Source organism: Gymnoscopelus braueri (genome assembly GCF_963280865.1).
Source record: "Gymnoscopelus braueri genome assembly, chromosome: 6".
In the NCBI taxonomy this organism is placed as follows: Eukaryota; Metazoa; Chordata; class Actinopteri; order Myctophiformes; family Myctophidae; genus Gymnoscopelus; species Gymnoscopelus braueri.
In genome coordinates, this window is record NC_137607.1 from 21,279,347 (window position 1) to 21,306,711 (window position 27,365).

The 27,365-nt window shown below is 40.9% G+C and overlaps 4 protein-coding genes across 7 annotated transcripts in view; 3 read left to right on the forward strand and 1 right to left on the reverse strand.

Moving 5' to 3' along the window:
• Positions 1–410: 410 nt before the first annotated feature.
• On the forward strand, positions 411–19,433 carry lrrc40 (leucine rich repeat containing 40). The gene is made up of 15 exons (XM_080429730.1): positions 411–646; positions 2,419–2,600; positions 3,222–3,295; positions 3,744–3,873; positions 3,988–4,111; positions 4,223–4,362; positions 13,840–14,012; positions 15,225–15,315; positions 15,502–15,547; positions 15,696–15,798; positions 16,169–16,276; positions 17,119–17,229; positions 17,495–17,572; positions 18,066–18,251; positions 18,376–19,433. Exons 1-15 carry the CDS (start codon positions 502–504, stop codon positions 18,479–18,481), a joined length of 1,797 nt encoding a protein of 598 aa, XP_080285856.1. The 5' UTR covers positions 411–501; the 3' UTR covers positions 18,482–19,433.
• On the forward strand, positions 5,268–6,332 carry LOC308086354 (adenosine 3'-phospho 5'-phosphosulfate transporter 2-like; the record flags this gene model as incomplete). Its single annotated transcript, XM_080429875.1, has 1 exon — positions 5,268–6,332. The coding sequence occupies one exon, from the start codon at positions 5,268–5,270 to the stop codon at positions 6,330–6,332; it is 1,065 nt and encodes a 354-aa protein (XP_080286001.1).
• Positions 7,468–8,472, forward strand: LOC308086262 (COP9 signalosome complex subunit 5-like; the record flags this gene model as incomplete). The annotated part of the gene is made up of 1 exon (XM_080429731.1): positions 7,468–8,472. One exon carries the CDS (start codon positions 7,468–7,470, stop codon positions 8,470–8,472), a length of 1,005 nt encoding a protein of 334 aa, XP_080285857.1.
• A 3,061-nt stretch (positions 19,434–22,494) lies between the features above and the next one.
• ptmaa (prothymosin alpha a) overlaps positions 22,495–27,365 on the reverse strand; it is a 7,972-nt gene continuing 3,101 nt past the window's right edge. The window contains exons 2-5 of one of the 4 annotated variants that reach the window (XM_080431049.1): positions 26,069–26,149; positions 25,813–25,888; positions 23,734–23,816; positions 22,495–23,218 (exon numbers count right to left, since the gene is read on the reverse strand). In XM_080431049.1, coding sequence (XP_080287175.1) covers positions 23,165–23,218; positions 23,734–23,816; positions 25,813–25,888; positions 26,069–26,149 — 294 coding nt within the window. In that variant the 3' untranslated portion in view covers positions 22,495–23,164. Of the gene's footprint in view, positions 23,219–23,733; positions 23,817–25,812; positions 25,901–26,068; positions 26,150–27,365 lie in introns of all 4 variants that reach the window. The other 3 variants (XM_080431047.1, XM_080431048.1, XM_080431046.1) reach the window with 3 other exon arrangements.

Genomic DNA, 27,365 nt, shown 5'->3' on the forward strand with positions numbered 1-27,365 from the left:
AGATTAAAATGCTTTTTATTGAACAATTCGGAAGATACAGGTACTTCTGAGAGCCCGTACATAATTATAACATCCGTGAAACCATGGTGTAAGCACTTTATATTTGAAATCTGAACGTTTATTTGATGTACGGGCCGTAAATGGAAAAAGTGCAAACTTCAGGTTGAAGTTAATCCATGACTGTCATGTAATATATGACAGTCATGTTTCAGGGCGCACACCTTTCCCCACTTTCACATTCTTGTGTCTATTACCTATTTTTTTTTAAACTTTTAAACGGAATGGGGGATAATATATAGGTGCTATTTAACAAGACAAGAGTTTTTATTTTATGAATTCTTACCTCATATCTTGGACATTTATTTTGAAAACTCACACGATATAACCCGGAACTAACCGTTACCAAAAGAAGAGCAGACACTAAAACAACAACCTGACAGCTAGTTGAACTATTGTGTTACACTTACTCTTTACTGCTGTTTTTAAGGCAAGTATATAGAAATGTCTCGTTTTAAAAGAGGTGGTAAAGCAGACTCTCTGTCGGGATTCAAGACGGAGACCAAAGAGCCCTCGGTGCCATACGGACTGTTGAAGGCTGCTAGGAAGAGCGGCCAGCTCAACCTGTCTGCTCGTGGGCTGACTGAGGGTATGATGGACATTGTATTATTGAGTGGTGTAAAGCAGTGGTTCTCAAACTTTTTAATGTCAAGGACCCCCAAATTGACACTTACTAGCCCGCGGACCCCCATTTGAAAAGATATGCCAGGGACCCCCATAAGAGAAGATTATTTTTGTACAGCTCTAGTAGTGATTCTCAACCATTTTAATTTCAAGGACCCCCTGTTTGACATGCATTAGGGCTACAGACCCCCATTTAATGGCATTTCTATCTCTGGGACCCCAATGTATATTGTAAAATCAATGTTAATTTAACTCTGAGAGTGTACAAATGGAACCAAATGGACCTGGTTCCATTTGTACACTCTCAGAGTTACAGACCCATAAGGGTCCATTTGGTGCCTAATCTATCATTTAGCTGGGGACCCCCACTAAGTACATTTACTCAAGTACTGTACTTAAGTACAATTTTGAGGTATTTTTGGGCGGTGAAACCGCCCCTATAAGTGAGGTTTGGATATTTGTATAATGCATTTGTGTGTAATGCATAATGAGTACTTTTAATTTTGGTACTTTAACTATATTTTGATGCCATTACTTTTGTACTTTTACTCAAGTAAATTTTGATTACTGGACTTTTACTTGTAACAGAGTATTTCTACGTTGCAGTATTGATACTTTTACTTAAGTAATACACATTTGTACTTTTCCCACCAGTGGTACTAGCCTTAATTGGATCAAGACTCATGTCATGGATTTATTTGATCGAGTCTGACAGACTGGATCAAATAAATCTATGACAGCCTTGATCCAAGCCAGGCTATATCTGTACTAAACATTACTGTGACGGTACCGTAGATCGATATTATTGTCTGTACTTAAACATTACAGAGTAAGGGATGGACATTTAAGTAATCTTATACTATTCTCTGTACTTAGACATTTGGCCTTTTACCTGATCCACCTGTACTGTACTATACATCCATCCATCCACTTCTCAATGACCCATGTATGTTACAGAGATCAAGTTGGGAACCCAACTTGATCTCTATGGAGTCAAAAGGCAGGGGGGTGTTAGTCACTGAATTATATAGATTATAACTACATAGTAAAATCCTCTGTGTTAATTTAACTCAGAGAGTGTACAAAATAAATGTAACCAAATGTACATAGCAGTGATAGCACAGGTCCATTTGTACACTCTCAGACTCTCATAAATGTATGGATTTAACACTTGAGTATTTATTTGTACAAATGGACAAATTAGTTTTTCTTTTTTTAGAGTAGCCAATTATTTTTACCCCCTTTTTTCTCCCCAATGTAGTAGTTATGCCAATTCATTCCTCCCCACACATTTCTGTGTTGTCACTGCTGTCGTATCCTACTGACTCACCTGCCAGTGAGGAGCCCCCACCAGGAGGACGTAGAACCTTCGTTCTACTCCTCCCGCCCCAACACCTCCCCGCTGACAGGTGCCGCCCCCCAGCCCGTAGGATTACGTGCAATGACCAATATCTCCCTCACCTGTGTTCCCTCCCCCGAACACGGGCCAATTGTGTTCGCATAGACGCCCGGCAAAGCCGGATGCACCACGGTGGATTCGAACCCACAACCTCCGTGGTGGTGGGCAGGGACTTTACCACTGTGCCACCCGAGCGCTCAAATGGACAAATGAATGCTGAGGATTTTACTGTGTGGTATGACAGGTATCAGTTTGGATGTCGACAGTCCAGGGAAAGCTTACCAAAATGGGCAAAGTGAATGAAGGGTATTCATTTAAGAAACTGTAATCTGTCTCAGTTCCGCAGGATGTGTACCGTCTAAACGTTGATACACCCGAGGAAGCCCATCAGAATGTGTCGTTTGGAGAATCCGACCGTTGGTGGGAGCAGACTGACCTCACCAAGCTTCTGCTCTCATCCAATCAGCTCACAGAAATATCAGATGACATCAAACTACTAACTGGACTCACAACACTTGATGTAAGTAACATTAACTGTCTAAAAAGCCCCTCTTGCGGCTCCTAGAGAGGTTGTGCTGCTCTTTAGAGATATCTTGTTTGGCACCAAAGTCATCACAATCTGCACGATTGTGATATCTTGTGTGCAAGTGGAAATGTTATTCTATGAGTAGTGCTATAGGAAAGACTAAGGGTGGCGCTAGAGAAAAGGCAGCGGGGTCACTAAAACCAGAAGGGTTCATCTTCTGGGGAGCATGAAAGCGTTCAGCAAGTTTCGTGGCAATAGATTAAGAGATATCTTGCATACAAAGTTGACATTTTGGCCTGAGGGTGGCGGTAAAGGGAAGGTCATGTTGCCACTCAAATCATTAGGGTTCAGTATGAATGAGCTTAGCCAATTTCATTGCAATCTAATCTAGTAGTTTTTGAGATGTCTTGTTTGGGTCCAGAGTGTTGACGGACCAACCGCCGCCAGCGGGGATAAAATAACCAACATGGTTGTAACTGTGTCTACCAGCTACTCTGTGTACCTGGTGGATGATGCTAATGAAACAAACAGTTAGTGGTCTGTATACTTAATATTGTAATTTCACAGTAAAGTAATGTTGCTATGAAGTAAGTTTGTTTTATGTTTGTTTGCCAGCTGCATGATAATCAGCTGAGCAGTTTACCCAGCGGTTTAGGAGAACTGGAGCAGTTACAGCAATTACGACTCAGGTATTACACACACACACACACACACACACACACACACACACACACACACACACACACACACACACACATACACACACATTTGAACATGAAACCTTTTGCCATTGTTGTGAAATCTGCATGTCATGATGAATGATGACATTTAGAAACCGTAAGTCAAGTAAATTTCATTTGTAAAGCACATTTCATACCAGGTAAATGCAATGAGTTTCACATAAATAAATAAAAACACCAAAACAAATAATTGCAGTGCAAACATACAAACAGATGTACAAAGTGCAGCCACTATCCCATCCACACATCCACATAACACACACAAAAAGCATTTGAAGAGCAGCACAGGAAGTATTCATGTGTGTCAACTGTCTGTCTGTCTGTCTGTCTGTCTGTCTGTCTCTGTCTGTCTGTCGATCTTTCTTTTACCGTCTGTCTTTCTGATCTGCCTTTCCAGTCACAACAAGTTGAACGTGCTATCAGTAGAGGTGTGCATTCTGAAGAACCTTCACAGTCTTACACTTAAACAGAACCTTCTGGAAACACTGCCCGAAGAGCTTGGACAACTAGTCAATCTGTCAGAGCTGGTAACTAATACTAACAGTACCTACAGAATAGAATACAAAATACATGAACAGTTAAAGAGAACCTGACTGATTGACAACATGACATGATTTAACTTTATTTTTTATTGATTGAAGGATGTTTCCAGCAACCAACTGAAGTCCCTGCCCTCCAGCCTGGGCTGCCTGGTTAGTTTGCAGAAGCTAGACTTGTCTCATAATCTGCTAACCTGTCTGCCTGACAGCCTTGCCCACCTGTCTGGTAAGATTGCTTGTCTGTCTGTCTATCTATTTCTTGGTTTCCAGACATTCCAGTCATTGTTTTAAACCACAATGTCTGCTTGAGTGTACTGTAGCATCTCTTTGTTTACAGGGCTGAAACTATTGGAATGTAGCAACAATCTATTAACTGGTGTTCCAGCAAGCCTGTCAACGATGGTCGCTTTGGAGCAGCTCTTCTTGAGACACAACAAGCTGCGTCTCCTCCCACAGCTTCCCGCCCCTAGCCTGAAGGTATTAATCAACAGTTTGAACCAAAACTAAATCATAAAAATAGTGGCCTATTGAAAACTATATAAAACATATGTGAACACAAGACAGGGTCTAATAATAATGGCGTGGCTCCCATTTCATGTGGCCAGCCTGTGATGTCAGTCATCTATGACATATCTATGATTTGGGCAATTTGGGGTAAGGATTCAAGCCCAATCTGACCTATTTGACTCCCATCCATAATAAAATGAAAGCAAACAATTTAAAACATAATGTGAAAGAAATGTGTGGAGGTACTTCCTTGGCCTATGGCAGTGTGCACAAGAAATTTGCCGTTCATGTTTGTTTTGTTTTTTTTGCAAAATATGTTTATTGCTTTTTTTAAAGACATACAAAATACAAACATATAAACAAACAAAAAATAATAAGACAAAAATACAACTCAGATACAACATTCATACGAAGATAAAAAGATAAGCAAGAACATGATCAAAGGACACATCTCCCGGCCAACGAAAGTCTCCCAACAAGGAAAGACACCATTCAAAATGATTTAAGATGTATGAAAACACCAGTCACCAGTGGCACAAGGACACTAACCAGGACAAAATGCTGGCCTACAAGAAGGCTAGGGCCGGTATGGGAATTCCGTTCATGTTTGTTGATATCAGGTTGCTATGGTATTGCCTATCAGGGTACTTGGAGGCCAGTCTGATGTCATGGACCTCCATATTTGGGCAAGACTGGAAGAAGTTAACCCTGTAAATACAGTGTGTTTTTTATGTGTTAGTCATTGCTCCAGAAAGCATTAAAATGTTTTGATTCTTTTTGGGCCGTCACAAACAAGGAAAATCTATTTACCGGTGGTGTCGCCCCTGAAGAAGAGGAAAAGCTCCCATAAGGAACACCCGGAGGTGTTGCTTCAGATGTCCCCCCACGCTAAGCATGTGAAGGAGCTGAGAGTCCTGGGCATCAACCTGACCCGCTTCAGCACCGTGACGCAGTTCTTCATCTGCGTGGCCGGCGTCTTCGTCTTTCACCTCTTCTACGGATACTTGCAGGAGCTGATCTTTTCTTTGGAAGGTTTGAAACCTTTCGGGTGGTACCTCACCTTGGTGCAGTTTGGCTTCTACGCCGTGTTTGGCCTGGTGGAACTGCAGCTCACGCGGGACAAACGAAGGATACCCGGAAAGACGTACGTGATCATGGGTTTTCTAACTCTGGGCAGCATCGGGCTGTCCAGTACATCTTTGGGATACTTGAACTACCACATGCAGGTCATCTTCAAGTGCTGCAAACTCATCCCCGTCATGATCGGAGGAGTGTTCATACAAGGTAAACGCTACAATGTAACTGACGTGTCCGCCGCGCTCTGTATGACTCTGGGTCTCATCTGGTTTACACTGGCTGACAGCAAAGTAACCCCCGACTTCAACTCGACAGGTGTGCTCCTTATCTCCATGGCACTGTGTGCAGATGCTGTCATGGGAAACTTGCAAGAGAAAGCCATGAAACTCCACAATGGCTCAAACTCTGAGATGGTTCTGTATTCCTACTCCTTTGGCTTTGCCTACATACTGGCAGGCCTGTCGAGTTCGGGTGGCCTGGGCCCCGCAGTGGCATTCTGCTCAAAGCATCTATTGAAGACGTACGGTTATGTGTTCTTATTCTCTCTTACAGGCTATTTTGGCATGTCCTTCGTGTTGGCTTTGATTAAACTCTTTGGCGCTCTGGTTGCAGTCACAGTGACCACTGGGAGAAAGGCCATGACCGTCATCCTGTCCTTCATATTCTTTGCCAAGCCTTTTACTTTTCAGTACATCTGGGGAGGCCTTCTGGTGCTCTTTGGCATTTTCCTGAATGTTTATAGTAAAAACAGTGACAAGATGAGACTTCCCTTTGTCAAGGACCTTAGGAGCTGGCTGCTGACCAGGAAGAATGTCGGAAAACATATAACTGTAGAAATGCGCAACACTGTCAAAATCATGTAGTAGACTGCATAAATCTCAGTTCACGCCCACCTCTCTTTGGGGACATGAGATTATGCCCTAGCTCTCAGCCTATTCGAGGAAACGGCTGAGACTATACAGTCAAGAGGTAGTGTAGGCAGATATACAGAAGCTGGTGGCTATTAGGGATGTTCCCAGTGATTCATTTCACTCGCATGTACACATTTTTTTAAACGTTTCTTCAAATAGTCGAAAATGAATTATTCATTTATTAAAATTAACACCCATAAAATAGACAAAACTGAACACGTTTCGATCTATAAGGCCAAATCTAATTTGAAAAAAAGATTAAGAGTATGTGAAAGCCATTTAAAATGTTTATACTGCTCCCAAATAATGAATTACTTCATGCCAGTGCTCTGCGCAAAAGTAGGGGTCAAATCAATTATGCTGTCACTCCAGAGGAGCCGGTGACTGGTCTGAAGCACTCTACTGACTGACCAGCTCCCCTTAAAGTTTAAACCATAACATGACATAGTATTGGATCTTCAGCCAAACAGTTGTGGTTGAAAACGTAGGCCTACTCTGCATTCTCCATGTTCTCGCCTCAAACGCTGATTTTTTTCTTCAAATGACCGCATCACAGAGGCAGCGGGCAGTATGAGGTAACATGGGCGATTCACATCACATCCAGGTGTTTATATTGGATGTCGTGCCGCTTTCCCATCAAAGTACTCACACAAACTTTGCTCTTTTTTTCAAACCGACCGGTTTTCTGTAGCAACTTAAGAGTAGGCTAGATTTACTCACTGCACTGGGAAGGGAACGATGCCAGGCAGCAGCTACAGGTGACTAGCACTGTGCAAAACAGTGTGACATGGCTCCGTAAATCAACCATAAGTAGTTCCGAGACCGTGGATGAGGCCAAGAAGAAGAAAATTAAGTACACTCATGTCAACGTACACATAAATGAAGACACATTGGGACACTAATGGCGAGGGTTGCTAGGGTTGCCCACACCATATTTGGGCATGGCTGCTTATGTCACGCACACATCACGACATCATAATTGATCTTTATAAAGGCTCATAGAAGTTATATTTGTCTGTTCTTATTGCTATCAAAGCTTGTGTGATTCATTGAGGTTTTGATCTTCTAAACACTGAGTTTTGTCAGTATGGCAGGGAGCAACATTGCCCAAAAAACATGGGAGATGTCCAATAGCATGCAGGAAGTTCAGAGCATAGATGAAATTTACAAATATGACAAGAAACGACAGCAACAAATCCTCAATGAGAAGCCATGGTCAAGGGACCGTCACTATTTTAAGTACTGCAAGATCTCAGCTTTGGCACTGTTGAAGATGGTGATGCATGCCAGATCAGGAGGCAACCTGGAGGTGATGGGTCTGATGTTGGGGAAGGTGGACGGTGAAACCATGATCATCATGGACAGCTTCGCCTTGCCAGTGGAAGGCACAGAGACCCAAGTGAACGCTCAGGCTGCAGCGTATGAATACATGGCTGCCTACATGGACAATTCCAAACAGGTTGGTCGGCTAGAGAATGCCATTGGCTGGTACCACAGTCACCCAGGCTACGGATGTTGGCTCTCGGGCATAGATGTCGGCACTCAAATGCTCAACCAGCAGTTTCAGGAGCCTTTCGTAGCGGTTGTGGTAGACCCCACTCGCACCATATCGGCGGGAAAGGTCAACCTTGGTGCCTTCAGAACCTACCCGAAGGATTACAAACCTCCCGATGAAGGACCATCAGAATATCAGACAATCCCCTTGAGCAAGATTGAAGACTTTGGTGTGCACTGTAAACAGTATTATCCCATGGAGGTAACTTACTTCAAATCCTCCCTTGACAAAAAACTCCTGGAGCTCCTTTGGAATAAATATTGGGTCAATACCTTAAGCTCTTCAAGTCTTCTTACGAACGCAGACTACATTACAGACCAGGTGTTTGACCTGTCCGAGAAGCTAGAGCAGTCAGAGGCCCAGCTGGGCAGAGGCAACTTCATGCCAGGCCTGGACACACACGACCGGAGGTCTGAGGACAAGCTGGCCAAAGCAACAAGAGACAGCTGCAAGACGACCATAGAGACAATACATGGTCTGATGTCTCAAGTCATCAAGGACAAACTCTTCAATCAAATCAACACACAACTAAACTAAACCTGTCTATTAGACAATTTGAGTCCCCCACCTTGCAATGGTGTCTCATGCATTTCTTGCATTTACTGAAATAAATTATCAGAAAAGATATTGAGCAGAAGTCTTCTGAATGCTTCCACGCATGCTGCCTCCAAGAAAGGCCAGAGGCAGGCAGGATGGTGAGCGACCAGATGGATCCAAAACCTCTCTAAAGATTAATTTATGCTGCATTGCATGACAGCGTTGCTTGCTGAATTTTTTTTCACCGTTGTACTGAAGTTTAAGACCTGTGTCATGATTATTCGACATAATCCGGAAAGGCTCTAACAAAATGACCAAACTTCAGTTTCCCCCCAACACACTCGAAGCTTCTTTTTTTTGCGGAGGTCTTTGTCACTTTTCCACAGCATGGAGGATCCAACTCAACTTGACTCGACTTTACTTGCCTTTTTATGGCATGGCTCTGCAGGAGAGGGTCGGACTGAGTGTGTGTATGGAGTTAATCTTGCAAACCACTGGACCGATCAGCGGCAAATGTCTTGCACTCACTGACACTAGGCCGATTTTTTTATTAATTTATTTAATTTGAAATATTTAACTTTAGTTTTATAATGGAAGTCAATTGGGTTCAGATCAAGCTGAAACCTTGCCCAAATTTGGAGTCATATCATAGATGATTTCATTAGAACAGTGGTTCCAAAACGTTTGAGCTTGAGAACCAAAATAAATTTGATATCTCTGCGTGACCCAAACTTGTGAAAAAGGCCAATCTGCAACACCTTGTAGACTGCTATTTTCACTACTTAAAATATGTTTTTATTTATTTATGGGATCTTCAATTTTTCTTTTTAATGCATGAAATTCTTTTGCATTTTTTTTCAATTTGTCTTTAATTTATGATGAAAATTTGTTTTAAAAACAGTAAATATTTTTGAAATAATATAATAATAAAAAGTAAAATATAGGAAGCAAAAAGATAAAGTTTACTCATGACCCATAAAAATTAGCCTGGTAAACCCTCCCTCCGGAAATCTAATTTCTATTTGATTCCTGGAGTGAGTCTGGCATGAACCGCCTCTCTGCAATATTGGCTGTGTATGCCAAACGGACGCGCCTATCAGCGTCGTCGCTCATTGTTCTGTGATTGACAGCTTACGTTGGCCAATCAGGTGGCGAGTTCGAGTGAGCCCAAAACACGAACGGCAGCCATCTTTTTCATGTGCGGCCAATTCTCCGCTATTTTTTTACTTCAAAAAGCTCTCTAACTTCTATTTTGAGGCACGGAATTTACTTATAAGATATCGTTTGGATAGAATTTAGTTGTTTAACTTCATATGTGTGGTCAATTAATCATGACAAAGCCTATTTAAAAAATAATAATTAGAGAACCGGTAGGGGCGGGCAGTGACACCATTGTACCCGAAAAAGGCAACCCATTTTGGGTATGGCTGTCTCAAAAGTCCCGTCGCGTCACATTAAGACTGGTGAACTGCTGATTGGCTGAAGGGGAAAAATTATCATTGGCTGAAGGGGTTGTCAGTCAACGGTATTACTCCCGCCCAACTCCAGCACAGCCAATATTGCAGACAGGCGGATCAGGCCAGACTCACTCCTGAAATGAAATGGAATTGAGATTTCCGGAGGGAGGGTTTACCAGGCTACATAAAAATGGGTCAGTGACCCAAATATGGGTCCTGAGTTCCGACCCACTGTTTGGAAACCAGTGTCATAGATGACTGACGTCACAGGCCGGCCACATGAAGTCCAAGATCCACATTGTTTGGTTTTCATCGATATTAAGATTAACTAGAAAATGTGCTCCTCGGAGCACAAGTCTCCGCCAGCAGACTATAGCAATTATATTATCATAGCAATAACTAATGAGATACAGTAGAGTAAAAGATATATATTTTAGTTAAATAAAAAGGTGTATGTTAAACAGAGCTAAGAATCATAAAGAAAGAATGAAATTAATCAGAGATTCTTAGCTCTGTTTAATTGAAGCAATGCTCTGTTTACATTGAAGCAATCTATCATATGGGAGTCGTCATAATTGACTGGTTTGTTCAAATACTTGTCTGTCTTCTTCATCTTCATTGTCTTGAACAGTTTCAGCAGTTGATTGGTGTGTTTGATCAGCTTTGGCCTTCTGCGCCTTTGTTTGACCAATGTTAGGTGTTCTCAGAGGGACACACACACGCACGGACGGGTGATTTGGACTAGAAGATACTGTTCCAATCAAGACTGATTGATCCTGTCTTACCTCGCTTCAAAAACGTAAACGGTTTTTTGAAGTGACACACCTATTTATAGAATTGTATTTCGTCATGCATTCCTCTAGCCAATCAAAGGCATTGGTGTCAACATATTAATACGTATTAAGATTTCGGTCTTGTTGTGGGATCAATTCAACTCTAGTCCTCTTCTGTGTTACTGTTGTAGATGAGTATGCTTTCTTAGCTTTGGCCTTCTGCGCCTTTGCTTGACCAATGTCAGGTGTTCTCAAAGGGACACACACACGCACGGACGGGTGATTTGGACTAGAAGATACTGTTCCAATCAAGACTGATTGATCCTGTCTTACCTCGCTTCAAAAACGTAAACGGCTTTTTTAAGTGACACACCTTTTTATTATAGGATTGTATTTCGTCATGCGTCCCTCTAGCCAATCAGAGACATTGATGTCAACATATTGACACGTATTAAGAGTTCGGCTTTGTTGTGGGATCATTTCAACTCTAGTCCTCTTCTACGTTACAATTGTAGATGAGTATGCTTTCTTAGCTTTGGCCTTCTGCGCCTTTGCTTGACCAATGTTAGGTGTTCTCAGAGGGAAACACACACGCACAGACGGGTGACTTGGACTTACTGAAGGTACTGTTCCAATCAAGTCTGATTGATCCTGTTTTACCTCACTTCAAAAAGTAGTAGCTTTTTGAAGTGACACACCTATTTATAGAATTTTATTTCGTCACGCGTCCCTCTAGCCAATCAGAGGCATTGGTGTCAACAAATTGACACGTGTCACGTGGAGCTTGCCCAATGTTAGCTTGGCTAACAATGTTTGCTCACACAAAGCGAAAACATATTCTCCACCTTCGGCGGAGACAATGATATGTGGGTGGTCGGATGTCACAAAAAAATGTGATTGACCAAGCATCGTGTGACGTAGTGCTCTGATCTACGCTACTTGATTTTCATGCCACAAAGCATATAGTACAGTACGTTACGTCACAAGCGTAAAATGCCCATATATGGAGATCTTTATGAACATCTCCATATATGGAGATCTTTCACTTGAAACTAGATTTGAACATCTAGTTATTAGGTACATACTGTACATAACCTGGTACTTTTTAGTGGCTCTTATGGGGCGAACAGTCTGTGTCTGGGGCTAACCTCCCAAACCACTGGACTGATCTTTCATATGCACGCTGCCAGGTAGGTCAAGGAAATAGAGGAAATAAATCCCCGTCAAAATCCCTGAATATTTTTCAAATAGTGTACTTTTATGCTAAAAACTTTGATTTTAAACTGAAATTCTAAGGTCAGACTGGGCTGAAACCTTGTCCAAATATCAAGATGACTGACATCATAGTAAGGACATCATGGAGTGGCTACATGACTTCCGAGAGCCACGCCGTTATAGGCCCTGTGTGTTTTATAAAGACTTTTAAGCCACTGCCTTAGCCTACCAAAAACATTTCTTATTTTTAGGGCCCTCCTCCCCAACATAATTGTTATCATTTGGCATGAAAACCAAAAAAAAAGTCATCAAATGTATGTAAAAGATATACTACTGATTTCCAGTACATATACTGTATCACATCAAGCAAAACCTGGATTCAATGTATTTTTAAATGGTAGATCTCTCTTCCTTTACCCCTTGGCAAAATGATAGTATTTTTAGACAAAATGTGTGAGTTATCACCAATCAGTCTAGTCCCTCCAACAATTCATTATATAGCGCTTTTTAAGTCAGAAATTACAAAGTTGGAACACATTATATTAAAAATCTAATCAAACGAGCATGGTGACAGAGGGAGTAAGTAACAGATAAAAAGAGCTTTTTTAGAAGTGATTTAAAAGATGACACAGAATCATCTTGTCAGGTGACCTCAAATAAACAATATAATTTATGTCTAGTACAGCGATTCCCAACCTGTAGGCCGGGGCCTATTGGTGGGCTGTGATGATATTGCAAGTGGGTCCCCAAATAATTGACAATACACAGATAACATTTTTCTTTATAATTTTTCTTATAAAGTGTACTACATTAGTTCCATTGATCCAGGCCGGAACACAATTGATTCATCATTAAAATAAACATGCTCTGAAAATGCACATGGCCCACCCATCTGACCACTGAAACCATTAAGACCTGAGGCGATTCTTAAAAAAAATCTAAATCCTAACCGTTTTTGGAAAGAAATCGAAACATATTTTTTTCAAGATTTTCAAAAATAGCAGATCTACAAGCTCATAGCGCGGCACTCGGTGCCGCGCTACGAGCTTGTATATCTGCTATTTTTGAATAGCCAAAGAAATCTAAAGTGACACATATGCATTCCAGGTATTAAAGGGTTAACATGGCAGTTGAATACCTGCCGTGTTAAGTGGTCAGATGATGAGGGGGCTCCAAACACATTGGAGATTTATAAGTGGGCCCTTATCCAGGAAAGGTTGAGAACCAATGGTCTAAGGCGCCGTGTCCACTGGGGGTTTTTTTTCTCGGCTGAAAGCGCCCGATTTGAAACATATTTGAGCTCTCAGCAGGCAGAGGAAAGAAAGTGCCTCGCGTGCATGTGCGAGCGCAAGGTAAATGCCCAGCGCAAAAACGCCAAATAAACAATTAAAAACATGCGTCAAGAAAAAACATCTTGGTGGACACGGGGCTTTAGAGCAGTGGCTCTCAACTTTTTTCACGTCGAGTACCCCCAAAATGATATGTATTTGGCTGCGGACCCCCATCTCCAAAAAATATTTTGTGACAGTAATTTTTCAAAAACTCATAGCATGAGTGCTATGAGCGCTATGAGCTTGTATATCTGCTGTTTTCTGATTATCTGATAAAATATGGTTAAAGACGGGTCCTAAGGACCCCTGGGGGTCCCCGGACCCCACTTTGAGAACCAATGCCTTAGAGGATCCATACTGTATGTACTGTACTTAACTGCCATCTTGTGTGTGTGTGTGTGTGTGTGTGTGTGTGTGTGTGTGTGTGTGTGTGTGTGTGTGTGTGTGTGTGTGTGTGTGTGTGTGTGTGTGTGTGTGTGTGTGTGTGTGTGTGTGTGTGTGTGTGTGTGTGTGTGTGTGTGTGTGTGTGTGTGTGTGTGTGTGTGTGTGTGTGTGTGTGTGTGTGTGTGTCGTTTTGTTTTTCTGTCATAGGAGCTGTATGTTGGTAACAACCAGATTGAGGAACTGGAAGCAGAACAACTGGCCAGCTTGTCGGCCATTACTGTACTAGAACTCAGAGACAACAAGATCAAAGCTCTTCCTGATCAGATCACCTTACTGAACACACTAACACGCCTTGATGTAACCAACAATGACCTCGCCACGTAGGTTCATCATGGCATCACCATCACAGCACCTTATTTGTGCATGGCATCATCATGTAGTACATTCGGTTTTACTATGTTTTCAGGCTTAGCACAGTTGTGGATCTTGTTCGCCGTGAGTGGTCCTTCCTCTGTGCTTTCAATCCATTTGCCTAATATCCCTCCTCTGTTGCAACAGCGCATGAAACCAAAATCAACAACTCCATTTGTAGAACGCAGCAAGGCTTTAAAGCAATATTTATGCTTCCATTGAATCAGAGAAAGCGCGAATGCTACAGAATGGAATTTGTTGCCCTGAGTGACTCTGGCAGCACTTTCTATTTTTTAATTAACATTAGCCTAAATATGAAAGATATGATAGACCAAAATAGTTTAAATACAGATACCCTTGTTGTGCCCATGCCCTAAGCAGCACCCTGCAGTGCAGTAGTTATCTTTATAATTTCTCAAATTATTTAAGCATGTACATGTTCACGTGTTTGTTGTTGAAAAAGACATCAAGCCATAGGCTATTTTTAGCACCATAGACTGATCTCCCGACTTCATACGACTGCCAGTCTGTGGTAATCTGTAGTAGTCTGTTTGGTGGAGAGCTGCCTTTAGGTTTGTACAGATCATGAGTTTTTCGGTTTGATTATTTTACCCTAACTCCAACCATGGCCCCTAAACCTACCCTTACCCATTTCTGTCCTAATTATAACACTTGACTGGTGGGGGTGGGATAGAGTTTGGGATTAAGTGCTGCTTGAGAGACTAAATTCAGGCCAAGAAAGTCGCTTAAATGGCTGGTCGCACCAGCCAACTTGGGCATCTATCATTAAAACTACTTGGTGTATTGAATATGTAAGAAATATTGTGATATTTGATCACCCAGCCCTACTTAAACGTTTCATTTTCTACCCAAAAGCAAGACCTAATCCATTATTCAGTCAGAATTGGTGAGCATGTACATTTCTTCCCTCCCTAAACCAGAAAGACAAACTCTACAATGAACTGCACATTGATTTGAACCAGAAAATATACCCACATCCCCACAAAACTCTGGGCATCCTTATTCCGTCATTGAAGTATCTTTCAATCACTGATAGTGAAGGACAACAATGTCTAGGCTACAGTATCTTCATTAGTATGCATCAGAGGACCTCGCCAAGTGTATAACATTGGTGTTTGTATGTTTATGTATGCCTGTTTGTGTGCGTACATATATACCAGACTTCCAGCCTCTCTCAGCTTGTTGCCCAACCTGACGATGTTGCTTTTGGAGGGGAACCCACTGAGAGGAATCAGGAGAGACCTACTCACCGTAAGTTACACATATACACACACACAAACTGTCTCCCAACAAACTGTTACTACTTACAGTACCAATGTCATTGTCTTTAAATAAACTTGCAAATTGCAAACTTGCAACACAAACCACATCTTTCTATATGCACTGGAGTTACCAACATCATTAGGTAACTTTGTTTATCTATTGTCTTTCTGACAGAGGGGAACCAATGAGCTGCTGAAATATTTAAGAGGACGAATTAAAGGTATAATACACTGTTTCTACTGACTCATACTGAACAACACACCCTGTCAGTGTAATCGCCAACTGACTGACTGAACAGTTTTGATTGTAGACCTTCAGAGCTGGATGTAGAGGATGTGTGCATGTCTCATGTGTGTATATTTGTCCAGAGGAAACAGAAACCGTAGATGACACTCCTACAGCCATGACTCTACCTAGTCAAGCCAGAGTCAACCTGCATAACATTAAGACACTCAAGACCCTGGAATATAGGTTGGTTATGTTCCAACTTCATCTATCCTTACAAGCTAAATTTAACCCAAGAGTAAAACTTAATGAAACTTCTGAACTAGAAGTACTGAATGTCACACTGTAATATCTAATATTACCATAGCCAGGCATTAATCTACATTGTGATAAGTAAAGTATTGCTTACATATATTGTAAAATATAGCTATTCTTTGAACTTCAATGTACATTATATTGGTGACAATTCAAGAAACTTGAACTGTAAATTGATTAGCTAAATATGACCACAAGCTAACAATGGACCTGGATCGGTTTCTGTCTTTGACTATGTTAGAATATTACTTATATTATACGTTTATATGTACATTATATGTGCCTTGCATGTGTGTCTCAGTGATAAGCAGGCAGAGAACATTCCGGATGACATCTTTGATGCTGTAGCAGGAGAGGCGATGACTACTGTTAACTTCAGCAAAAACAAGCTGACTTCCCTGCCCAACAGGTACAGACACACAGTTATGTTAGTTTTTTTCTTTTTTAGACTTTTGTTGTTGATGTTGCTTTATTTAGATAGGATAGTAGAGAGACAGGAAATCGAGGACAGAGGTGGAAGACCATGCAATATTATGCGTTACTAGTAACACATTGCTGCCCAACACCGTTGGTCAGCTTGGGTGCTAACATAACAAATTTGGTGGATTATAGACAGAGACTGAATAAGTTAAAACCAGGACTCATATACAAAGTTGCAGTTATAAACCCATTGGGGTTCATTCCTCACCGTCTACCCAATTTCCCGCGTGTTGCTACAGACCTTGAAAAGACTGCATTTGGAACAATTTACAGGGTCTGCTCGAGTGCAACTCTCTTGTTCCTCTAGTCTAGGACATTTTCAGTCTGACTTAATTTATTTATTCTTTTTTGATTGCACCTGTTTTAATTGATGTGTTGATGTTGATAAACTATGTGATGTAATTTATTTTAAACTGTGTCTCTTGATCATTAACACAAAGGGGTCTCAATCCGCAGTGTGTTTTCCGAGAATTAAATAATGATTGATGTAGAAAGGACAGACAGGGACCACTGCACTCCCACATGTCCTGCTCTCTTGTTTTCTCCCATCATAATTTACACAGAGAGCAGCATGACAGCAGCAACAACAATAACAACTGTCCTCTCTCATCTCCTCTCACTGTCCCTTCACTGTTGTACACCCACAACCACAGTGGAAATCATTTCCTTGATCATTGTATGACGTACAGTAGTACTGTTGTTGTTGTTGTGCAAATGCTTGATGTAACTAAATATATGTTATTTCATCTCTTTCTCCCTCACTCCCTCCAGACTTTTAGAGTTGCAGTCTTCATTGGCTGAGTTAAATTTGGGCTTTAACACACTGAGCTGCTGCTCACCTGACATCGGCAAGATGCTTCATCTAACGCACATAGACCTCAGGTATGTCCACACGCGCGCACACACACACACACACACACACACACACACACACACACACACACACACACACACACACACACACACACACACACACACACACACACACACACACACACACACACACACACACACACACACACACACACACACACATCAAGAAAAGGAGAGAGATAGTTCAATTGACATATTTTTATAACCACTTGTAAAAGACAGTTTGATGTTCTATTGTCGCCATCAGTCTTATCTTTTCTTATGTTTCTTTCAGGAACAACCAGCTGAGTGACCTACCTTCTGAACTGGAGAACCTGACTAAACTACGCTCCATTACACTCATCTACAACAGGTAACTGACTTAACTGCTCTTTTTAATAAATTATGACCGGTCGTTACATTTGGTCATTCACTCTGCCAGTCCATCAATCAAATAACTGGTCTGCAATTTTTCCAGGTACTTATATAGGGTTCAAAGATTGTCCATTTGTTATAGTTAGTTACTGTCACTTAGCAGCACTTAATTTAGTTTTCATGCACCTCCAAAGTTCTAGGTGACAAAAGATGAACTCCAGCGTGAAAAGTGGCAGAAATGTGTAATTTATGGATAACACAGGAATGATGGAGCTTTTGGCTAATTTACAACATCATTATAACTAAAAACCAACAAGGTGTTGTCATGAAGTGGAATTTCAATATGCAGACTAAATTCAAGACACATAACTTTACAGAGCTTGTATTCAATTCTAAGTTAGCTATCCTTAATTAGTCCGCCACTTAGTCCGTACTTCGGCAGTAAATTAGCTTTTCAGTGAACCTTTCTTTTTTTTACTGTCTGGTTGCAGGTTCAAGACTTTCCCTGATGCCCTGTATCAGATAGTCTCCCTGGAGACGGTGTTGCTAGGCAACAACCGGGTTGGTGCGGTGGACCCTGGTCGACTTGTGCGAATGGTCAATCTGTCAACACTGGACCTGTCAAACAATGACCTGTTGAACATACCACCTGAACTGGGACTGTGTACAAGCCTAAGGTATTATACATAACACTAATCCTCCACACATGCTATTACAACCTGAAACTCTGTACCAGTCCTAACTCAGTACACTTACCCCAATAACAAACACAACCCTAACGTAACTCTAACCTCTCTACAGGTGTCTGACTCTGGAGGGGAACGCGTTCCGCACTCCCAGAGCAGCAATCGTTGCCAAGGGAACAGACTCCCTGCTGGAGTACCTCCGCAGCCGCATACCCACATAAACTCTTCCCTAACCCTTAATCTTAGCCCTGTCCATCATCCTAAAATCAATAAGGAGCATTGATCAATGATGTCACCTTCTACAGTAAATTCATCACTAAAGCCTTTAAAAAAAAGATATTTAATCATCAAGGAACAGATGAAGAAAAACATAAAGGAACAGTAAAAGCACAGGTGCATTGAACTTGTCACTGCCATCGTGCACACTGGTCTCATGACAGCCCATCCATTTGACTTTTTCACTTTTCACCAAAATGTATACAGTATATTCTGTGAGCTTGTATATCTGCTATTTTTTAATAGCCAACGCAATAATCAAAAATGACAGGTGCTTTCCCGGGTTTTAATGGGTTAAATGCTCGATGATTAAAGTCAAGAACATGACACTGTTCATGGGACCATGAACAGTGACTTTACATCATAGTTCAAGCTCTGCTTGCAACTCCAGCTTGTACCTTTTCCACTATTGAATTTGTAACAAGGAGGTGCACCTTGACTGGTTACTGGCCAGTCAAGCTGGCACCATGTTTACTGCCCTCTAAATCAGTCATATCATTCCAGTATGGAGAAACTTTATTTTGTATTATTGATAGTATTTCTAATTCAACCAATCAGACATGTTTACACTGTGGCTTCATTTGATGAAACTGCCCAGTGGCTTTAAGACGTGGTGTTATACATTCATTTCTATAAACTGTGGCTTAATTTTACAAAACTGCCCAGTGGCTTTAAGACTTGTTGTAAATTCATTTGTACACTGTGGTTTCATTTTACAAAACCAACCGGTGTCTTTAAGACTTCTTGTATTGTTGTAAATTGAAATTGATACTACATGCTTGGTGTTCCTGAATATGTTCCAAACCTTTTGGACGGGTGCCAAATCTGATATAATATAACCTTGATGCCTGCGGTGAGTTGAATTAAATGCTGTAATGTTCAAAGCACTTCTCTTAATAAAAGTTCACTATTAATTTGTTCATTAAGAGAATGATGTGTTCAATATAGAATGTAGGCATTTAGCAGACTTATCCAGAGCAATAAGGAGTGCTAGGGGATGAGGTGGACTGGTCTGAAGTATTGAGTATTCAGACCACAGTGGCTCTGCAGTCCTGATTGACAGAGGGAGTTCTTTCCACCGCCTGAACAAAGAAGAACTGCACTGATAAGAGAATGACTTTAGGGAGCATAAAAACATTGTAATTCATTTAACAATTTAAAATGCAAGACAAGCTTTAGTTGTGGCCTCTAGAGTTGGGGTTATTCTTTGATTGATGTCAATTGACTGTGAGATACAAAGGGCTGTGCAGAGACCACTGGAGTGGCAGCTGCTCAGTTAAAAAGGGCACATTAAGTCGTTTTTGGGGGGTACTTTTTTGGGGTCCGTCATGCCAGAAATGTAGTACATAATGGAAGCAAGATGTTCCACAATAACTTGGCCCATGTCATTCTTGCTATTACCCCCCTATCTCCTCTGCCTCCTGCATCTCTACCACAAACAGCCTAACATGTTAACTTTAAGATGAGGGGGAAACTAAAACCAGGAGCCAATTAATTATCACATTGATTGGAAATAGGGGAAACATTTAGCCTGACTGTGAAAACCAAGCTAACAAAAGCTTGTTAAATGAACACATCTCAGTTTTGTAGCTAATTTGCACAAAAGCTGAAGTGTAAAAGCAGACATTTATTGATGGGGGACTGGGGGAGTGAACTTACCATGCTTGCTGATTGCCTGTCTCAAGTTGTTTGCAATGCAGCTACAAGATTAAGCAGGTGGGAGGGCACTTCATTAGGTGAAAAGTGAAACTAAAACTGACTGACGGCAGCCAGCTCATTTTGATTATGATATAATTATAAATAATTGTAATAGTGCAATTATTATTATTTGTCAAATGTTGTTCTCGACAGTTTTACCTGCATAGGAGTTCTTGAGTTAATACCTCTGTCAAGAATAGCAAGTTCATAGTTTATTTTCAACATTTTAATCACCCGTAATCTTCTCTCTCCTTTAATTACCAGTTATCGAAAAGATATATGTTAAAGCTGTATTTAATCATGTAGATACATATTATTTCTACACAGCACAGATCAATTTTTACACTATCAGGGTTCAACTAACATTCAGAATTTAGCTGTTTAGTAATTGTGTCAACCATTTCACTAAAAGTACAGGCTCACCAAATTATTTTATAATATCCTTAACTGCCACAACCAAGTGTTGCATACCAAGTAAAAACGTTTTGCTATGGAGGGTATACCCATTGGTCCACTGTATTTGAGTAGGTATATCAAATAATACAGCTGAAAACTAAAGTGGCAAGACTACATCTAAAAGCCCCACTAGTGGCCCCTAGAGGCCATGCTGCTCCTTACACCAATAGAGTTTGTCCCTTAAACCCCAACCAAGGTGATTTGAACCAACTGACATTGCCATCCTTAGAGCCATATGTTCTCATTAGATGTGCAAATTAAGCCAATTACTGACATTGACATTTGTAGAATATTATATTAGTTTTAAGCAGAGTTGTGGCAGAGCAGAGTGACATTTTTTTGTTTTCTTGCTTGCCTTGCAAAAATGAAAATTGGCATGTGATTTAGACTTGAGATGGATGATGACTCTGTGAGACTTGTTATGAATTCTTCCCCCACTGTTTATGCGGGATGGCTCCAGACTGGCCTACAAGTACAGTATATGCAGGGAAGCCATGCCGTTACTAGATCCTGTCTTGTTTCAAATTGTGTGTATAATATAACTGTGTAGTGCCCCATGTGATCTTTATAGTAGAATGTTTTGATAAGTCATACCTTTTTTCACTTGAAGTCAGACCAGGTGATTATCTTCAAAAGCTTCAGAAACAATTGCTCTACAGTCTAATTTAGTATTGTAGACTATACAGATGCTATTCTACGTTACATACAGTTTTGAACATTATGAAGTCAGTCTTTCCCAAATATGGTGTTGGGGGACATACATACACATATTTGGGCAAATAGTTGGGAAACATACATACATATTGGGCAAATATTTGGGGGATAGGCCCTACATACAGACAAATGCTGTTCTAGGTGGCTGACTCCTTCGGTGCAATACCGTAATAATACAAGCACTCAGTGCACAGTTGGCTGAATTGCCCCACCCCCCCTCCAATTTAACCAAAAGCCAGGTTAGTGGAAGGTGAAACCGATAACTGCATCTCATATGCTTTGTTACCCGGCCTAGAGCACCCTCCTGTGGCTAATACTTTTCACTTTCTACCTGATAGTAACCAGATCCACTCCTGGATGTCAGTAAATTGCTGCTTTCGTGGATATGAGAAGGCTGCGTGGGGCAATGCCAGATGAGAGATGCAGCCGAGAATATAGCAGGGTGAAAAATAAAAACTGTATGAAGGGAAAAAGAGAGGAAGGATTGAGAAAAGAGATTTAAAAGAAATGTGTGCCAGAAGAGCGTAAAAGGTGAAGAAGACTGGCCTGGAGGAAGCAGACTTATAAGTCAGACGAAAGAGAGGTAGAGGAGGCGAACAGAGGTCAAGAAGTTTGTATCAGAAGACAATTAACTCAGGTCAATTTATTCAGCAGAATAATTCACCAGGTTTTCTCCATGTTAAGGCATGATGAGGCATTTACAATGAGCTTCTATGACAATCACTTCTATGACTACATACCCACAGGAATAGGATAAATCTGATATTTATCCCTATGCCTGCACTTCCACATGCACAAAAGACCAGTTTTTAACAAAATGACAAAGATCTGATCTTCTACTGGCTTTCTGAACAAGGACAACCACTTAGAACATTTTTTGTCAGTGTTTAATCAGCCCGGAGAAGATCAGGGTTAAAAACTGACTCTTTTGCTCCTACATAAATACAGTCTACGTATATGACCATTATCTGAAGAATTTTCCTTGTTTAGCCTGCAAGGAAAAGATCATATAGCTCACACAGCTAACAAACCTTGTCTCTTCCTGCAGATAGATGTAGCCTTTAACAGACAGAAACTAATCCAGACAGAGTTAAGAACAAACAAAATCAAATCCCCGTTTATTGTTCAACAAAATAACACGGACATAAAACCATTAAAACCGGGCCATAACAGCTGGACAGACGGACGGACGGACAGCAGAGAGCTTACGGCCTTGATGTTTCATACAAACTACCACTGGATGGTACAACTAATAGACACACAACGTTCTTAAAAAAGCTGGTACTTTTCAACACATCTACCAGTCTACAGGGACGACACACGTTTTGTGTTATTTACACCAGAACTTGTGTTATTATATATTAAAAATCAACACATTGTGTGTAATCCACAGTCAGACACGTAGATGTGTTGATAATGACACAGCCTTCTTAAGAGCGGGAGTGGGACTGGAATGTTTGGCTGAATCGTTCTGTTTGTTTGTACAGGATTTGGACGGGAGATAGATGAAGTATATGATGAATCTAAAAGTCTTCAAAGCACCGCTTGATAACCAGAGAGAGAGATCACTGTCGCAAAATGGCCGACCTCCTGACAATATTTACAAAAATATAAAATGTAAATAAAAATACAAACAAATTCTCCTTTTTTAAAGTATTCTTGTTAAGAAGGGAGGACTGTGAAGTCTTGAGGGTATTCTAGAAAACTGGCTGTTTGTTGTTGATGATGTTGTTGTCCTCCAGGCAGAGGGGTGCTTGTCTCTAGTCATCAGTTTTCTGTTTCTTGGTTCCAACATCCTTGGTTCCAACATCATCCTGGAAACAAAGAAGCAACACGCTGAGTTCATTGGTTCCCCTGAGACACAGATGGAGAGTTTAGTCAGGTTGCTCTGTTGTTGCACCAGAAATTGATAAGGGTTGGCCTCAAACGTGGAACACACTTCTCCTTTCTGAACATAACCTGATGATGAATCATCGGTTATTATAGCAGTAGCCATGGACTGCAATTTTAGAGTTACCCTGACTGCAACTAAAAGGGCCTAATTCTATCTATGCCTCCATGGAGGTGTTAATCATGAAGCCCACAATTATGGGCTCATAAACCAAAAGTGAGATCAGATCGTCAACTCTAGTATAATGAGGCTCCATCGTCTACAAAGATGCTGGATGGAGATCTATTCATAGCTGTGGGCAGACACCAATGCTGACATGAACAAGTGCAGTTTGCAGGTACAGTAGGATGAGTGTTACATCATCCTACCGTAACTGCAGGTAGGAGAGCTTCATTTTTTAAAGCCGTGTTTTTTTTTAGAATAAGCAGTCCCTCTCACCTCATCATCGTCATCATCATCCTCAGCTGCTCTCTTCGCCGTTGGCCCAACCAGGTCATCGTCGTCATCATCATCCTCGTCAGCTGAATACATGCACACAGAATCAAAATCTGTCATTATATTGAAATAAACGCCAGCCCTTAAAACAGTGAAGGGGGGGGAGACGAGAGTTCAGAGAATGTCATCTACGCAAAGCTCACTTATGGCAGAATGTTATTGTTTTTTGGAATGTGCTACTTAATGGTGTTTTCAGCTTGATATATTTAAAGCAGTATTCACTTTGATGGAGCATTTTTACTTCGCACATACAACCCTCTATATTTAATTCAGTCAACCTTCATTATTAGTTGCCCTGGAGAACTGAGGTCAGCACAACACATTCAACTTCTTTTTTCCTCAGCTCTCTGTACTGACAGTTGAAAAAAGGCTATTACTGAAGCAAAAGTGACACATTATTTTCTTTGAGGTACATTAATTTTTGTGTCAACTTTTTTCCTTGTTTAAATGTGCACTGTGATTACCATAGCAGCCATTTTGATGGTTAACCTTTAATGAACTTCTATGGAGATATATGGAATAAAAAGTGAAAAATGCAAAATCATAATATACTTCAAATGCCAGTTACAATCTAGTCGACAAATTTAGGAACAATGGATTTCCTGTTCCTATTTTTAGATGTGGTTTCAGTCTGTTGCTTTGCTCTAACTGAGTAGCAGGCATGTATTTGCATGGTTTTCATCAGCTGAGGTTTTGATGATCTCAGACAACAGCTTGATGGAAACTTCTTTAGTTTTATTTGATCTATTTCATGCAATTAAATAAAAGGTTAAACTGTAAAGGTGTCCATGCTTTAAGTGTGTGTTCAGTTATATTAATCTGTGTGGCCACTAGGTGGCACTCTGTGACTACTCCACTAGTCACTCTTTTTTTTTATGTCAGCTGTACTACTCTCAATACACTTTAACATAGCAAAGGACCCCTACATGATACTTGGTTGATGGCTGGTGTTTATGTTTGGTACTCTAAGTATATTTTACTTTTATTGTATTTACACTGTGGTATTGCTACTATTACTTAAGTAAGAAATCTGAGTACTTCTGTCACAGTGGTGTTAATCTTCACCTTGCACCAGGCACAGTACTCTACAACTGTTGAGAGCTTTAATACACTATGTCACTGGTTGTCAAAGTGGGGTCTGGGCTCCCCCAGTGGACCTTGACGGAGTTCCCCAACAAAATGAGGAACTTAAACTCAATTAATTTTTTTGGGCTATTTTCACAAAATGTTGGCATACGTTGAGAAATCTTCTCTTATGTGGGTCCCTGGCACAAAATCTTACAAAATGGGGTCCGCAGCCAAATACATTTGAGGGTCCTTGACACGAAAGTATTTGAGAACCACTGCGCACAGTAAACAGTGTGTCAGATTTAACAGGTGGGACAACTGCCGTGTAAAACTTCTGTCTCTATACTTGTCTTTAAAGGGTGTAAGCAAGGCAAGCCCCCAGAACCAAGAGGGAGCAGTGAAGTGCATTGGATATGGTGGCCAATCATAGGTACTGCAGCTTATTACAGCTGGGGCCAGACACATGAACGAGCGTAAACGATTTCGACCAATGGGCTCAACTCACAAGCTTGCGCACGGGAAATGTGAGACGACACACAGAGTGACGCGTCACATAGGCCCCAAATAGGCCCTGTCTGTCACATTTCCCATCCCGGAAGAATGGGTGAAAAGGGAGTACGCGCTGGGTGAGCAACTCCATACAAGTGAATGGGCGGAGATTTCCGGTGCCCTCTCTATTATTTTTAACTCTATGGTTTTAAGGACATGGAAGGCAACATTGTGAGAAGTGCTGCCTTAAACAGAAATGGAACAGGCATAATGATGAATGTCTATAACATAACAGGGCAATAAAGAACAAAGCTAACAGGACAACATACTATTGGTCCCCATTCTTGATGCAAGTGTCTATTTCCCTTGCATCAAATCGTTGGCTGCATGTGCGTCACGGCCCAAGAAAGTGTCATGGTTTGTCTTTCTGCTGTCTTCTTATCCCTTCTTCCCCGTGTCACCTACCCTCTGCATCCTCTTCTTCCTCTTCCTCTCCAACATCATCCTCTTCCTCCTCTACCTCATTCTCCTGCTCTCCATTCTCCTCCTCCTTCTAAGAGAGAGACAGAGAAAGAGAGAGAGAGAGAGAGAGAGAGGGGGTAGGAATGACACCATTGAGAGGTTAAATCAGTTCATCACTCTGACTCAAGTTATGTTGACCTCAGCGAACAGAGAGGAGGACTGTGTTCTAAAGAAGGTGAAACAGTGGAGTTGTTCTTACGGTCTTGGTCTTGGTCTTGCCATTGGCAGCCTTGTCTTTCCCATTCTCCTTCTCTTCTGTCAGTTTCTTCTCCTTCAGCTCCTGAAACAACACACACACACACACACACACATATCTCACCTGTTAACCGACACACATGGGTTATGGTATTCAGTGTGCTCTATCTCTCTTTACTACAATTCAAGGTGTTTACTCAGGAAGCCAGAGAAAAGAGGGGGAAAGCATGTATGTCGTTATCTCGCAGGAAGATAGGAACCTCCCCGTTTGGTTGAGTTGGGCCCACTTCCAAGGACTAAACTGCACCACAAGGCTGTGAAACACACACTAATGGTACACTTGAATTACGTACGTTATAGTACATTTCACACATCTGGCAACTTGCGTATAAAATATATTCACCCCCAGGTCTGATCTGAAATTAGTTCATGTCTTCTTATGGAATGTTTTTGATGTCATGTCTTCTTGGTATGAGATTTTTTTATTAATGTGTAAACTGGGACATGCCCAAACTAAACTGGGCATACTGCAATGTTCATAGATGTTTCCGCTTGCCGTCCTCAGTTAAACTTAATGTTAGAACAAAACATTTGATGGCACATTCGGACCTGTGCTATACTGTATATGTGATCAATTAATTAGATACACACATGAAGCCAAGGTTTCTTAAATGCATCATTCTGATTCATGGTAGGAGGTGGAACTACAGCTTCCTCCAGAAAGGAGCGGGAATCTATCAGAGATGTTGTTTCTCCCCCTCCCCCTCCTCTCCTCTTTCTTCACTCCTCCTTTAACCTTCCCCAAACTTGTTATGTTGCATTAATTTTCCATTTGAAATGTGATACTTCGATTTTATGGCTTCCTATTGGTCGGCACTCTTTAAATCCCTCCCAGCTCCTGCAACCTTGTTGAAACATGACACCGTCTATCAATGCTTGTAGTCCATTCAGAGCTGAGTGTCATTAGGAAACCAGAAGACACACCCGTAAAACAACTACAAATTCCAGTGGAACAAGGGACGAAAAGCTGAGAGGTAGCCTACCCATAAGGTGCATTATACCTACTGTACACATGATATGATATGATATATATATATATATATATATATATATATATATATATATATATATATATATATATATATATATATATAATATTATTATTTTTATTTATTTTTATTTATTTTAATATATATATTTTGTATTTATTTTTATTATGACATAACTTTATGGTGGCAATGTGTGCTAGATAAATTATAGAAATATAGCCTAATGATAATAATAATAATAATAATAATAAT

Excerpts from the sequence above, each read along its gene's own strand:
- lrrc40 (XM_080429730.1), top strand. The coding sequence starts at position 502 with ATGTCTCGTTTTAAAAGAGGTGGTAAAGCAGACTCTCTGTCGGGATTC. Across the intron at positions 4,112-4,222 it reads CAGCCTTGCCCACCTGTCTG|GGCTGAAACTATTGGAATGT; the intron begins GTAAGATTGCTT and ends CTTTGTTTACAG. Across the intron at positions 17,230-17,494 it reads CTAACGCACATAGACCTCAG|GAACAACCAGCTGAGTGACC; the intron begins GTATGTCCACAC and ends TGTTTCTTTCAG.